This window comes from Globicephala melas, chromosome 11 (genome assembly GCF_963455315.2).
Source record: "Globicephala melas chromosome 11, mGloMel1.2, whole genome shotgun sequence".
NCBI lineage: Eukaryota > Metazoa > Chordata > Mammalia > Artiodactyla > Delphinidae > Globicephala > Globicephala melas.
In genome coordinates this window covers 41,722,087-41,736,467 of record NC_083324.2, presented here as the reverse complement: position 1 = coordinate 41,736,467, position 14,381 = coordinate 41,722,087, and the positions used below count along the sequence as shown (strand labels likewise).

At 41.6% G+C, this 14,381-nt stretch overlaps 1 protein-coding gene across 1 annotated transcript in view; it reads left to right on the top strand.

Annotated features, from left to right (window-relative positions):
• SACM1L (SAC1 like phosphatidylinositide phosphatase) overlaps nt 1-14,381 on the top strand; it is a 79,264-nt gene that overhangs the window by 40,891 nt on the left and 23,992 nt on the right. The window contains exons 12-19 of the mRNA XM_030845292.2: nt 1,637-1,716; nt 4,177-4,275; nt 7,482-7,620; nt 9,680-9,749; nt 9,866-9,938; nt 10,738-10,831; nt 10,951-11,043; nt 11,712-11,769. Coding sequence (XP_030701152.1) covers nt 1,637-1,716; nt 4,177-4,275; nt 7,482-7,620; nt 9,680-9,749; nt 9,866-9,938; nt 10,738-10,831; nt 10,951-11,043; nt 11,712-11,769 — 706 coding nt within the window. The remainder of the gene's footprint in view (nt 1-1,636; nt 1,717-4,176; nt 4,276-7,481; nt 7,621-9,679; nt 9,750-9,865; nt 9,939-10,737; nt 10,832-10,950; nt 11,044-11,711; nt 11,770-14,381) is intronic.

Below are 14,381 nucleotides of genomic sequence, written 5' to 3'. Positions count from 1 at the left end.
TGGCAGGCGGATTCTTAACCACTGCGTCACCAGGGAAGTCCTATTTATTATTTTTTTTTAATTTAGCCACGCCATACGGCCTTCAGGATCTTAGTTCCCCAACGAGGGATGGAACCCAGGCTGCGCCAAGTCCTAACCACTGGACCACCAGGGAATTCCCTGAAAGCTTTTTATAAATAAGGCTTCTGCAGGGATGGTTTCTATCAATTTATCCTTTTCCATTGAATAAGCTAAGCCTTGTTTTCCTGTGTTTTTTTGTATGCCTTATGATTTTGTTGTTGTTCTTGAAAACTGGGTATTGGATGTTTATAATGTAGTAACTCTGGAAGTTAGATTCTTCTTTCTCAGGGGTTTGCTATTGTTTTATTTTGTTTTTGTTTTGATTATTGAATGCTGTAGTAATCTATTTGTTTTGAGACTTTTCCAAACTATTTTTGCAAAGACTGTTCCTTGTTATGTATGCTCACTGAAGTCTCCGTTCTTTTAGCTTGTTTTCAGCTAATGTTTTGACAGAAATTTCCTTGAATACAAGGAACTGAAATAGACAAAGGAAAAAACAAAAAAGAGAGAACAACCCCATTCTCCTAATCTCTGCAGACTGCTTCTGTGTTGGAGCAGTCCTTCGCTTATTTAGTTAGGCTTGCTCTGAACGTAGGGATTAGCCTGAGGTGAAGGCTTAAGGTCTTTTCAGGACTTTTCTGAGCATGCATCTTGCTTGGGTATGCATACGGCTGTCTAAAACTCTCCGTATACATGGCTGCTTTTGAGTATCCTAATTTCTCAAAGAGTGTCACCCCAGCTGCTTCTGCAGGCTTTAGATGGTCTATTTTATGTCTCCACCTGAAATATCTTGCCCTAGGCGTCTTGGTTTATAGTCCTCTTGTAGCTTATATGAGCAGTGTGCAAATAAGGTCTGGTCTGCTCCGATTTGTGGAGGGGGGCTGAGAACTGTGTTGCTGCTGCTTAAGCTAAGATCGTCATTGCACTGGGGAAAGGATGAGATAAGGGCAAGAAAAGTGCTACAGAATTGTCCTACTATTTTGAGGATGGCTTTATCTTGATTGGACATTTGTCTGGTTGCTATAAACCTTTGACTTTTCTAGAGCTCCTACGAAGTTGGCTTAGACAGCTTCTCTTTTTTCTGATGTTTTTGTGAGGGTATAAGAGCTTAAAGCTTCCTAGTCTGCCATTTTGCTGATGTCACTCTGTCCTTCTAATTAAACTTAAAAGAAAGCTATGGTGGGACTTCCCTGGTGGCACAGTGGTTAAGAATCTGCCTGCCAATGCAGGGGACATGGGTTTGAGCCCTGGTCCGGGAAGATCCCATATGCCGTGGAGCAACTAAGCCCGTGTGCCACAACTACTGAGCCTGTGCTCTAGAGCCCGCGAGCCACAACTACTGAGCCCACGTGCCACAGCTACTGAAGCCCAGGTGCCTAGAGCCCGTGCTCCACAACAAGAGAAGCCACCTCAACGAGAAGCCCGCGCATTGTAATGAAGACTAGCCCCTGCTCGCTGCAGCTAGAGAAAGCCCGCGTGCAGCAATGAAGACCCAACACAGCCATAAATAAATAAATAAATAAACAAACAAATGTTTTTTTAAAAAGCAGGCTGTGGTGTTTTTAATTTTTTACAGGTTAATCAGAAGGGCTCAGAGAAGCCACTTGAACAGGCGTTTGCAACAATGGTGTCTTCCTTGGCAAATGGAATGATCAGGTACCTCACTAGAAATCTGTTGTAGGTATTTTCACAGTAGATGTGCCGTGCATATATACGTAAGTACATAGATCTCTCTAGATGTATTTCAGTTTGTTGTTTTCAAAGCATGATTTTGTTAGCTTGAAATTTTCTCTGGCATAATTCATGTTGCAGAATAACTTCTTAACAGTTGAATTTTAATTTGAATTTTGTAAAAGTTTAGCCCTTGATTAAAATCCTCTCCTTGAGGCTTTGTGTCGCTCTGCCCATTGGGTCTTGAATTTCAGTTACTCATGCTTGTTTGGTGTGGTCTGCCTGGTCCTGACCTCCACACGAGCTGGAGCAATTTACTGTTGCATGGCGGCCTTGTCTGGAGCAGCAGCTTGCCCTCCTGTAAGGCAGCAGGCAATAGTTACAAATTCTGTGTGCCCTTGTCAAAAGAGGGGGGATCCTAAAACATAAACAGTTGCCCTGTGGAAATGTGCAGGGTAATGAGTCAGCCCATTTGGAGCTTCTGCATTAGGAAACCGGGGTAGGAGGTGGGGGTATACTGTGGTAGGAAGTGGTCACAGGCATTGGGGGAAGACTTTAAAAGAAATGGTACTCGGTTATTTGGGGAGAATTTTTTTAACCTCTGGAAATTTTTAGACATACACAAAAATAGAATGATATAATGAACCTTTGAGGAAGAATTTAAGCCTATTGTCCAACTCAAAAACTCTAGCAAATTTATCAGACCCTTACTCCATGCCCATTTCTGCCTTCTCATAGTGGAACCTGCCCAAACACACTTGGATGAGTCAGAGAAGTGATTCCTATCCAGGATGTGCCTCAAAATCCTCAGAGGAATTACTCAGAATATACCTAAGACCTGAAAAATCAGCATCACTGGGTTTAGAGTCCAACATGTCTATTCTGGAAAAAGTCTATCTGCTGCCTCCTTTGTACACCCCTGGTTAAGCCCCTGTCTGTGCTTCAGAGGGTTTCTGTAGGTATACTCATCTCCAGAGTTGCCTCTAGTGCTTGTAGCAGCAGCTAACTTTGAGAACTTGAGGCATAAGTCAGAGTCTAAAGTTATGCCCTTGGTGTTCCAGGGCACTTGGAGGTTACATACTGCTAAGGAATAAACACCCTAAAGCTATTGTTACCAAAATATAGTGATGTAAGACATTCTTAGAAGATACAAATGTAATTTTAGAAGGATACAAGCTTAAGAATCCAAGTGCATTTATGTGCTAGTGAGCCACTTAAATTTTTCAGGCAAGTCTAGAGCTATGGTCAGAGCACTCCAAAAATAACTATCACACCACCACTTCTAATGGAGCTGCCTTTGAAAATGCTTCCCCCCACTCCCAGTCTTCCCAAAGTCTGGCGTCACAGTTGGCTAACTTCTGTTTTTATACTAATTTCTAAGTACCCCATTCTCCCCTGAGATAACCATTGAGGTGATAGAAGCCCCTCTCTTGACCTGCTGGAAGTCCTCCCTACATTGATGTCCCTTCGGCCATTGGAGCCAAGGCTCCATGAGAGCAGACACCTAATCTGAATTTAACTCTGTAGATGAGAGTGTAATGTTCTTCTAGTCCTCCTCCTTTATGACTTGACTTGATCCCTGAATAGGAAGTTGGGTAGAAGTGGAATGTGTGAGAATCTTCATGTACCCTGGTGCCCAGGTTCTCTTCATTCTTTCTTCCTCTCTTGACTTTCGGGAGTTGGTTAATGATGTTTCCCCCTCTCAAGGGGCAGGGGCAACATTTTCCAGCTCATAGTAGGGCACCTTCACTGTTAGATATGTTCTAACTTTGAGATTTATACCTCTTAAATATTAGATAACTGAAAACAGCCCATTACAGATTGATGGACAAGAAAATTCTCTCTACCACATGTATGTGTGATGTATGGATAGTGATAATGAATATTTTGGTAGGATGAACAGTAACTAACCAGAATGGGGACCATCCTGCTTCTGTTCTTCTCACAGCCCCTAATACACAACAGGCAGTCCAGTCCTCCTTGGACTGAATCGCATTTGACCATTTTGAACATCTTAATTGATTTGAAAATCAAAAAAAGACCCTATTCTTTGCACATGGGGGTAGAGAATAAATATACAGTAGATATTCAGTTGGACAAGGCTACTTTATATTAACATGCCTGATTGCTGTTCCTGAGCTCGCTTCTGTAGCATTTCGCTGGGCTTCTTTACTCCTATCTCAGGGCCTCTAGAAAAACATGTGAAGATAGAAGAGAGTGTGTGTGTATTTTTTTCCTTCAGTAGATATGAGCATGAGAAGGTGAGTGTGTCTGTGCATGCCTGCATGCATGTGTATATGTATAGTGGTAAACCCAGAGTGAAGGAGGCTCTACTGTTCCCAGGCGATGTGTATGTAGAGAGGAGGATCAGCTTATGAAGGTATTATTAACAGAAAGAAAATGAATAATCTTTAGTCACTTTCTGAATATCTTTTCTTTTGGTAGATATATTGCCTTTGACTTCCATAAGGAATGTAAAAATATGAGATGGGATCGACTAAGTATTTTATTGGATCAAGTAGCAGAAATGCAAGATGAATTAAGGTAAGCTATGTTATTTCCCTACAGAGGTTGAGGGATGAGGTAGGTGCATATGTTAATCATGTATATTATGCATTATCTAACAGACTTACAGATATAGTTCACTAGGTTGATAGCACTTGTCTATACCCTCATTTGTAGTTTTTTTTTTTCCCCTGAAAGATGAGACTTGGTAATTTTTAAATATTTAAAAATTCTTAAAAATGACCCAAGTCCAGGTATTTTCATATTTTTATGTATTATCTTCTACGCATTTACAGATTTTTATATAATTGAAGTTAGATTGCTACTGTTTTATGTTCAGTTATTTTCACTAAACATTTTATCACATTTTGTCATTAGCCTACCAGGTCTTTGTAATGATAGCATTTAATGGCTTTTCTGTGTTCCATTTTGTCATAGTACAGTTTCAGTTAAATGCTTTTCTTTGCATCGGGCATCTGGTTTGTTTCCTTTTCTCTACCATGAAAGATTGTGCTGCAGTGAATCACTCTGGGTATAAATATATTTTTACTTCTGTTAAACTGTTTCCTGAAATAAATTCTTGAGGGTAGGATAATGGATCAAAGGGTCTGAATATCTTCATGGTACTTCTCATATGTGTTTACAGTGTTACTTACTGTGTGGGTTCATATATTCGCTGTACTCTATGCACATGTCAGTCTTTACCTATTTTTAAAGCCAGAAGTAGGAATCTGGAAACCAGTCTCATTTTGTTCTGCCTGTGTAGTTCTAATGCACTGTGTAATTTCAGTTACACAGTAACATAGTAAAACTTCTGTAGACATTTGCTCAGCTTTTTTTTTTTTTTTTTTTTTTTTGCGGTATGCGGGCCTCTCACTGTTGTGGCCTCTCCCGTTGCGGAGCACAGGCTGCGGACGCGCAGGCTCAGCGGCCATGGCTCACGGGCCCAGCCACTCCGTGGCATGTGGGATCTTCCTGGATCGGGGCACGAACCCGTGTCCCCTGCATCAGCAGGCGGACTGTCAACCACTGCGCCACCAGGGAAGCCCTTCAGCTTTTAAAAAAATATTTTTATACATATTGTCATCAGCTATAGTTAATTAAATCTGCTTTTTTTTTTTTCTCTTCTATGAGGTTTTGTTTTGAGCATAGCTAGTGAAGGGGGGTTGACCTATATGATTATTGGGGTAGAGAAACCTTGTCAGAGGGGTTACTTCCTTGGGTTTATCTGTTAATTATTGCCCCACAGAGTGTAAGAAAGAAGGGAGCATTGACACCAGAATCTTTGTCCCTTGCTCTCACTATGTTCCACCGGGACAGTAGACGTTTCACCTGTGACTTTCAGATGACCTCTCTGCACATTTGTTTCCAGGGATTTGGGGGGAAGTGGAAAGAATCTGGGCTTTGGGGTCCTACACAATAAGTTTGAAATCTCAGTTTGCCTCGTATTAGCCATGTGACCAAGGAGCAAGTTAGTTATCTTCAAATCTTGATTTCTCCATCTGTAAAGTGGAGATAATAATACTTATCTCTTAGACTTGTATAGTTTAAGAAATAATATTTATAAAACATGTAGTATTTAGTTTATAAGTACTAATGGGGTGCCAACACTCACATGCATTCTATATATACATACTCTAATCGAACTTCACCAGTTTGGCATGAACCTCATGTAGAGTTTTAGTCTAAACACATTCTTATAAGCCTTCTTTTTTTTTCTCTGCCACACCTCACAGCATGTGGGAACTTAGTTCCCTGACCAGGGATCGAACCCATGCCCCCTGTATTAGAAGCATGGAGTCTTAACCACTGGACTGCCAGGGAAGTCCCTTAAGCCCTTAATTTTAAGGTCATGATTTTTAGCCCTTGGTGAATCTGTTGTGTTTCTCCCTCACTTTTTGATTTTGGGGAGTAATTGCAATAAAATTAATATTATCTAGTATTCATTGTATTCTCTGTCCCATACACTCTGGCTAAGCACTTTATATGCATTTTACATTATCTCATTTAAACCTAAGAGCGGCCTAATGGTGATGCTGTCATCTCCATTTCGTGGGTGAAAAAAATTTAGGCTCTGAGAGATGAGGTTAATTACTTAAAGTTACACAGCTAGTAACTTGCCTGAGGAGCTAAGGGTAGCAAACCAGTTGTTTGCTGCCAAAGTCCATGCTCTTTACTGCCACACTGTGTCAACATTGTCAAATTTTTGAGTTCATAGAATAATCTGAACAGATTGTTAAAAATGACAGAAACACAGGAACTGGTAACCATGGTTGGCTCCAGTGCAGATATCTGGGTGGTTCAGGGGAGAAAGGAAAATGGATTTTTCAAATAATACCCTATTATACCTTATAAATTTAGTACTATTTGCATATATTACCCTTCTTTTTTAAATTAATTCATTTATCTATTTATTTTATTTTTGACTGCGTTGAGTCTTCATTGCTGTACATGGGCTTTTCCAGTTGCAGCAAGCGGGGGCTACTCTTCATTGCAGTGCATGGTCTCATCACGGTGGCTTCTCTTGTGGAGCGCGAGCTGTAGGCACGCGGGCTTCAGTAGTTGTGGCTCGTGGGCTCTAGAGCGCAGGCTCAGTAGTTGTGGCTCCCGGGCTTAGTTGCTCCGCGGCATGTGGGATCTTCCCGGACCAAGGCACGAACCTGTGTCCCCTACATTGGCATTCTTAACCACTGCACCACCAGGGAAGCCCTATTACCCATTTTAAGAAGGGATTTTTAAATATTTTTAATGCACAATATCTAGCCCTTGCTTCAGAGAGTCTTACTCAGTTTATTTCAAGGCCAAGCATCCTCATTTTTAACAAACACATCAGGGAATTCTGATACAGATAGCACAGGGGACTGTGCTTCAAGAAATCCCGATGTAGGGGGCATAGGTGCAATAATTATGTCAAAGGAAGACCTCTTCTGGCCTTAGGGAAACACGGTGATGACCATAGCCGTCTTTACAGTACTCCCAACTGTCCCTTTTCACATCTCTTGGGTGAAGTGACCTTGATGCTACAGTTGTTTTGAGATAGGGGCTGTCTTGCCTCTTCTGTTCAAACTTCCTTTTGGTCTTTGGTAATCAAATATACCTGAGCTGTACATTTCCCATGTGACCTTTTAATTTAGGTTTAATTCAGTTTTAATAACGTCTCTGACATGGACCTGTGTTATAAGAGGTCTGTCCTTAGTAGGCTTGGCTGACTTTGGTATGAGAGTGTTTATATAAATATGTTTTAGTTATTTTCTAGTGGACTCTGACGGCAAGGTGGTGACTAACCAGGAAGGCGTGTTCCGCAGCAATTGCATGGATTGTCTGGACAGAACTAATGTGATCCAGAGTCTGTTAGCTCGTCGTTCGCTTCAGGCCCAGCTTCAGGTACAAATGCTTTTTTTCTTTTATCAGATAAACAATATAGCAAAAAGAAACTTCATCTCTAAAAACCAATAACAAGAAACATTCACATGCCCCCATCCTAACCCAATTCTTTTTGGTTTTGTGTCTTGCCATCCATGGATGTACACTTTGTCCATAACCATGGTCAGTGTGTGTACAGTTTTAAATTTTGCCTTTTTGCTCTAGCATTATATGTGATCATAGTTTTTTTTTTTTTTTTGCGGTACGCGGGCCTCTCACTGCTGTGGCCTCTCCCGCCGCGGAGCACAGGCTCCGGACGCGCAGGCCCAGCGGCCACGGCTCACGGGCCCAGCTGCTCCGCGGCACGTGGGTTCCTCCCGGACCGGGCCACGAACCCGTGTCCCCTGCATCGGCAGGCGGACCCTCAACCACTGTGCCACCAGGGAAGCCCATGATCATAGTTTTTAAGAGGTGCATTGTTGTGCTATAATTTACTAAGCCATTTAGGTTTCTATATTTTTGGCTTATAAATAAGGCTATAGAGAATATACCTATGTATATTATTATTAGCTTGAATTATTTCCTTTGGGTTAACTCCTGGGTTAAAGAGAATATATACTTTCCAAGAGGGTTATACCAGTTACCCCTAAGACTAGCCAGCAGTGAAAAGTGAATCTTGCCAGCATTAAATATTTTTATTTAGAAAGGTTTTATTTCTTCTTTAGTAGTACAGAATAGTACCTCAAAAGTTGTTTTCGTTTGCACCTCTTTTATTGTTTGGCAAGGGATATTAACTCCCAGGTATAAAGTTTCTGACACAGCTTTGCTTTACCAGTAAGACTGTGTTGTTGAGAAAGAATAGGTATAAATATTTTCTTCTCTTTATATTTGGAATTAAAAATATGTATATCCCAGATTTCCAGATCACATTGGCATTTGATGTAGGGAGCAAACAAAATGCATCCCAAGTGGTTTCCTGCCTAAATAATTCGTAAACATTCAACTTTGTTTATGACAATTTTATGGGACTCAGGGCAGAATTATGGAGGGAAAATACCTCCCCAAATCCTCAAGTAGGACACACCAAAGGAGTGGTTGCCCTCTTTGAGCATTCTCTAGCTTGTATGGTACTGTGTCCTTGTCAGTCTGTTGGATTTATTGTACTTCAGAATATATTTTTCAATAGAAACAATATTAGGAATGGTTGTTTCCAAGGCTGATTAACAGAACTCTATTTAACTAGGTTTTGTAATCTGTATTTAACTAATTTACATGCTGAAAATAGTATTATAAAACCTAACCAACCTTCAGAGAGTCTTTGGGCAGGAACCTCTCTAGCCTCAATGCCAGCTAATGTGGGGACTCCAGTTGTGCCTTTCCCCTTCCAGTGAGGGCAGGTCATTGAGCATGGGTAGGCCCCATTCTGAGGGAGAGAGAGTGAGATGTCATTTGAGCTGAGCAGTGAAGATGGTGGTTCTAAGAGGGTAGCGGGTCTGAGACAAAGACCAAGGCAGGAGTTCCTAATCTGTGGTCAGTGAACTCCAGTGGGGAGTCCATAGAGAGCTTCAGGATGCCCAGGAGTCCTCTGAGATGATATGCAAAGGGCTGTTTGTGGGGAGGTAGGTAGGTAGTATTCATCCCAGTTCTCAAAGGGTCCCAGGGTTAGGGGATAAGTTTGGAGGTCAGAAGTCTGGAGATGGTGAATTGTGAGGAGGTAGAGGGGTAAAGTCAGTGGAAGGTTGGGGGTGGCAGGAAAGGAGGTAGTAATGGCTGGAATCCTGCAGCAGCCTTCCCTCTCCCCCGTCCTTTCCCTTCTGCCCCTGTCTCTGAGTTTACAGTCTTGCCACTGTTCCTGCGATGCTGGGGCTCAAGGGAGAGTGGGGGCTATGGGCAGAAGGAAGCCCAAAGAGAGGCTTTTGCAGCCTGGCCTGAGCGGGAGAGTGCTGTGGTCCCCATGTACAGGGAAAGCATCTCCCACCTACAGCCAGGTGACAGATGATCTGGGGACTCTGCTTTTTCTTCCTAAGTCATATGTGCTGAAATCTGTTATACATAAACATAGGTATGATTCTTATTCCAGAGACTAGGAGTTTTGCATGTGGGACAAAAGCTTGAAGAACAAGATGAATTTGAGAAGATTTACAAAAACGGTAGGTAATTTCTTTAACAGAGGCAAGGTTACTCAAAGTTTGAAATAAATAATTTGGATTTAGAGCATTGGTTGTTATTTTAATCATTATCAGCTGATTTTTACTTTTTCTCGCAGCCTGGGCTGACAATGCAAATGCTTGTGCCAAACAGTATGCGGGAACTGGTGCCTTGAAGACTGACTTTACCAGGCAAGCCATGCTTTAAAATCCCATTCCAGACCAGTGGTTCACAGTTCTGGCGCATAGTAGATCACTCGGGCAACTTTTAGACAATAGCAACAGCAAACCACCAGTGCCTGGGCCTCATTTCAGACCGGTCAAGTCAGGACTGCAGGGAGATGGGGCCCAGGCACTGGTGTCTTCTTAGCATCTCTGGGTGATTCTGATGCACAGTGGGGGTTGAGAACCATGGCTCCTTAGCTTTTCTCAAAGCTTACTGTGCACCTGACTCACCCCAGTCCCACTCAGCAGGTCTGGGGCAGGGCCTGAGATTCTGTACCCAGGTGGTGCTGGTGCTGTTTTCAAGGACCACACTGGGTAGTGAGAGGTTAGAATGTTTTGAATTTGTTACACATGTGGTTGGGTCTTTTTCTGCTATATGGATTCCCTGGGAGCAAGATAAGGTTTCCAGTCTCTTTGCTGTTTCATGCCACTTAACCTGGGCTGTGTGTTTCTCTTCTTACTTCTTGTCTTTGCAAGTGGAACTGAGCATTTTTCCTCTGTGTGCCTACTTCGGTAATATTTTACAAATAGGATACACATTTCTTGGACCCGATATTGGTTTCTTTTGTGAGGTGTCTCCTTCATATATTCAGGGATGTTTTTAAAAAAAATCTTTATAATTCACCTGTCTCCATACCACATACTTATTGGCTGTAAAACAGTGTGAGAATTTTATATTTTTGCATACTAATGCATAATTGCATTAATGCATAATTGCATATTAATGCAAATCTGTAACTCAAAACTTAACCTCATATTTAACCAGAACTGGGAAGAGAACTCAGTTGGGACTTATAATGGATGGCTGGAACTCACTGATACGGTATTACAAGAACAACTTTTCTGATGGATTTAGACAAGTAAGTTTGTTATTTGATGCTAATTTTTGGTCATTAGGTGGCTGTGTCTTTGTACTGTTCTTCTGTAATATAATCATATCTAATTTGGGAGTTACTAATTTCCTTTTTTTCTCTTCTAGGATTCCATAGACTTATTTCTTGGGAACTATTCAGTGGATGAATTAGAATCTCATAGTCCTTTAAGTGTTCCAAGGGATTTGAAATTCCTGGCTGTAAGAAACGTTTATGTTTTTCAAGTTGTTAAAAGCATTGTGTCTGAAGTTAGAGATGGTGCCAACTCCCCTTGATATAAAACATTGTATGTTGTTCTAAATGGAACATAAATATTTAAGTGTCCCCAAGGAGCAGATCAGGGAGAGGAGTAAAATAACTTTGGAATGTTTGTCTTCTTTCAAACTTGACTGTCTTTGGCAGATCCTTTTTAAGTGAGAACACAGACGCATGGGGAGTGTGAGGGCTTCTCATTTCTGGAGACTACTCCCCTGAGGTTCAGGGATTGCCAGAGGCAAACTTGTGACCTTGAAGTTGACTCCTCTGTTCACAAGACTTTTCAAGAGCCTCTCTGGGGTCTCATTCCAGTGGGCAGGGTGTCCTGGAGTGGAGGGGCCTGGTGTCTGGGTTCTCATCTGGGCGACCTCCCTCTGCTTAGCACTCCCTGGTTTGGAGCAAAGCCATGTTTTTTCAGATCTTTTAACCTGTTCGAAGATTTGGGCAGTTATGATCGAAACTCTAAATAATGGTGTTTTGCTGAAAGAAAGATACTTTGTATATTAGATTGCAGAAGGGTTTTATTCTCTTTAAAGCAAAGCATGCATAACTGATTGTACAACCATTGATTAGCATCTTATGTGATGGTTTCTCTTTCCGTTTTCTTTTCCAGTTGCCTATTATCATGGTTGTCGCCTTTTCCATGTGCATTATCTGTTTGCTTATGGCTGGTAAGTCTGCCCTTGTTTCACATTCTTACAGTCATTTCTTAGAATGTTGAACTTTCCTGTACAGCGTCTTAAGTTTGCGCCTATTCAGTACTTGATGTTTCCCTATTGAATTGAATGAGTTAAGTGGGCAGGTGGGAGGATTAGTCCTTAGATGTGACAGAAGGAAAAATGTATACTCAGTAGCTTGATACTTTTTTTTTTCCACTTAAGCTTTTTTTTTTTTCCACTTAAGCTTTTTAAAATATTTTTTTCTTGCTATCAAAGTAATACATAGTAATTACAGAAAATACAGTTGGGCAAAAAAGAAGATAATGTTATTTATCCTCTTGCCTTTCAGAGATAAGCTAATTACTCTTAACATTTTGATGTTTTAATCTCTGTAAGTGTGTATTCTTTTTTTCAAAAGTGAGATACAAATTTTTTTGTAATCTGTTTTTTCACTGAGCAATATAAATATTTCCCCGCGTTCTTTATTTTTAATGGCTGCACAGTATTCCATTAATGGATGTATAATTTATTTAACCAACCACCTATGTTGGATGAATAAATGTTATTATAGATGAATACATTACTTCTTAAATTTTAATAGCGAAATTGCCTAAGAACCTGAGCTAACAAAGTCTTTATTGGTTTTCTTTTCTCTCTCAATGTTTTTCTGTGTTACTAAGTTAATGGAGACATTTTCATCTTAAATGCATGTTAAGCAGTGTTCAGTGCTCTGGGAGTTTGAGTCTGTAACACGTTGCATTGTGCCTCGAGGTGCAGCCTTAGGCACCTCCAGTCACATCCTCTATCCTGAATTCGCTGGGCTGACATTTCTCTGCCTGGCTGACTTCTGCCATCCTCAGGCTCTCCTCTCATGAAGTGTCTCTCTGTTCTCCCACACAGACCTCATCTCCCCCTTTCTGATTTCCACAGCATTTTGTGTACCTCTCTTATAGCACTTTCTTCTTTTAACCTTGTAAGCACCTAGGGATTTCTTCTTCAGAGGCGCTGTACTCTTTGGGGTCCTGAATGCACCCAAGGTGTATTTCTGTTTGTGTGGTAGTGATTTGCATACTCATTCGTCTTTCTCACTGAATCAGCAACTTTTTGAAGGCAGAGATGGTGTCTTACTCATTGTTTTACCTCCTGTGTCTGGGATACAGTTTTGCCCTCCGTAAAACTTTGCTGAATTAAGGACTCCTCGCCCCCCACACCCCACACTAATTCTGCCAGCTTCTTGGGGGAGGCTCAGAACCTGTTCATCTCTGTAATCCCCTCAGTGTTCAGCAGTGTAGGTAGTCATGACACAGGGAGGAGCTGTCTTCTTGTTACTCTAGGGCAGGGGTTAGCAGACGTTTTCTGAAGAGTCAGATAATATTTTAGATTTTGTAAACTATATACGGTCTCTGTTTGCACAGTTTGTTTTTACAGTTCTTTAAAAATGTAAAAACCATCACAGTGCAAAAACAAGCCGAGGACTCTCGAGTACAGCATCACTGTGTGGCATGACTAGGGGGTCTGTGTCACATTTGGGGCAGGAAGGAAGAGGACAGGACCAGCTGGCATGTGCTGCTCACGGTTCAGTTCACACCCTAGATCCTTTGACTTCTCTCTTTAAAACATTGCCCATTGGATGCCATTTTCTGGGAACCACTCCACTGCTGAATTAGTTTTGTTATTTTGGTCTTTTTATATACTTACATTTCCCTGTGGAACCTCTGGAAAGGCAGGGAGATCAAGACCAAGACTCAGCCTGAACAAATGGACCATTCCTTTGGGGAGTGTCCCAGAGTGGGCTTGTGAGGAACTGCTTTTTTCTTTATCCAAAAAGAGTTTTAAAACCCAGAGCTGTCAAAATTAGCAATTGTGGAAATTTGAATGTTTTCAAGTGAAAAGATACTGGATGCTGTGGTTAGTAACATCTCATGTCAGTTAATTGTTGTAAAGTAATGATCTTTGTGGTGTTTAGATATGACAGTGTCTGATTTCTAGCCCCTACTTTGGTATTTAAGAGAATAGCAAATAAATGCAAGCATGTTCTCTGACAGCTTATTAGGAAAGTGTCTACACCCTGATTTCCTTTCTGGCGTGCCCTCTTAACTGGCTGTTGACCTCTGCATGTTTCCCTGTCAGCAGGTGAGGCCAGTACTATTGCAGGAGAGAAGCAACACTGGGTTCACCTGTTCAAGGAGTTGAACAAAATAGACCTTTTCCCATTGGCCTGCTGCTTCCTTCATGTACTCTAGACTTTGAAAAAAAAGTGCATCTCAGGAGAGTTGTGTTAAATATGTTGTATTTATTGAGTTTTGTTTTATACACTTTATTTTTTTTTTGTTTTTTTGTGTGGTACGCTGGCCTCTCACTGTTGTGGCCTCTCCCGTTGCGGAGCACAGGCTCCGGACGCGCAGGCTCAGCGGCCATGGCTCACGGGCCCAGCCGCTCTGCGGCATGTGGGATCTTCCCGGACTGGGGCACGAACCTGTGTCCCCTGCATCGGCAGGCGGACTCTGAACCACTGCACCACGAGGGAAGCCCCTATACACTTTAATACATAACTTTTCTGAAGCATGTATATTTGTAAAGTTATTTTCCATAACAGAAAAACCCGAATGAACTTTTTGGCCAAC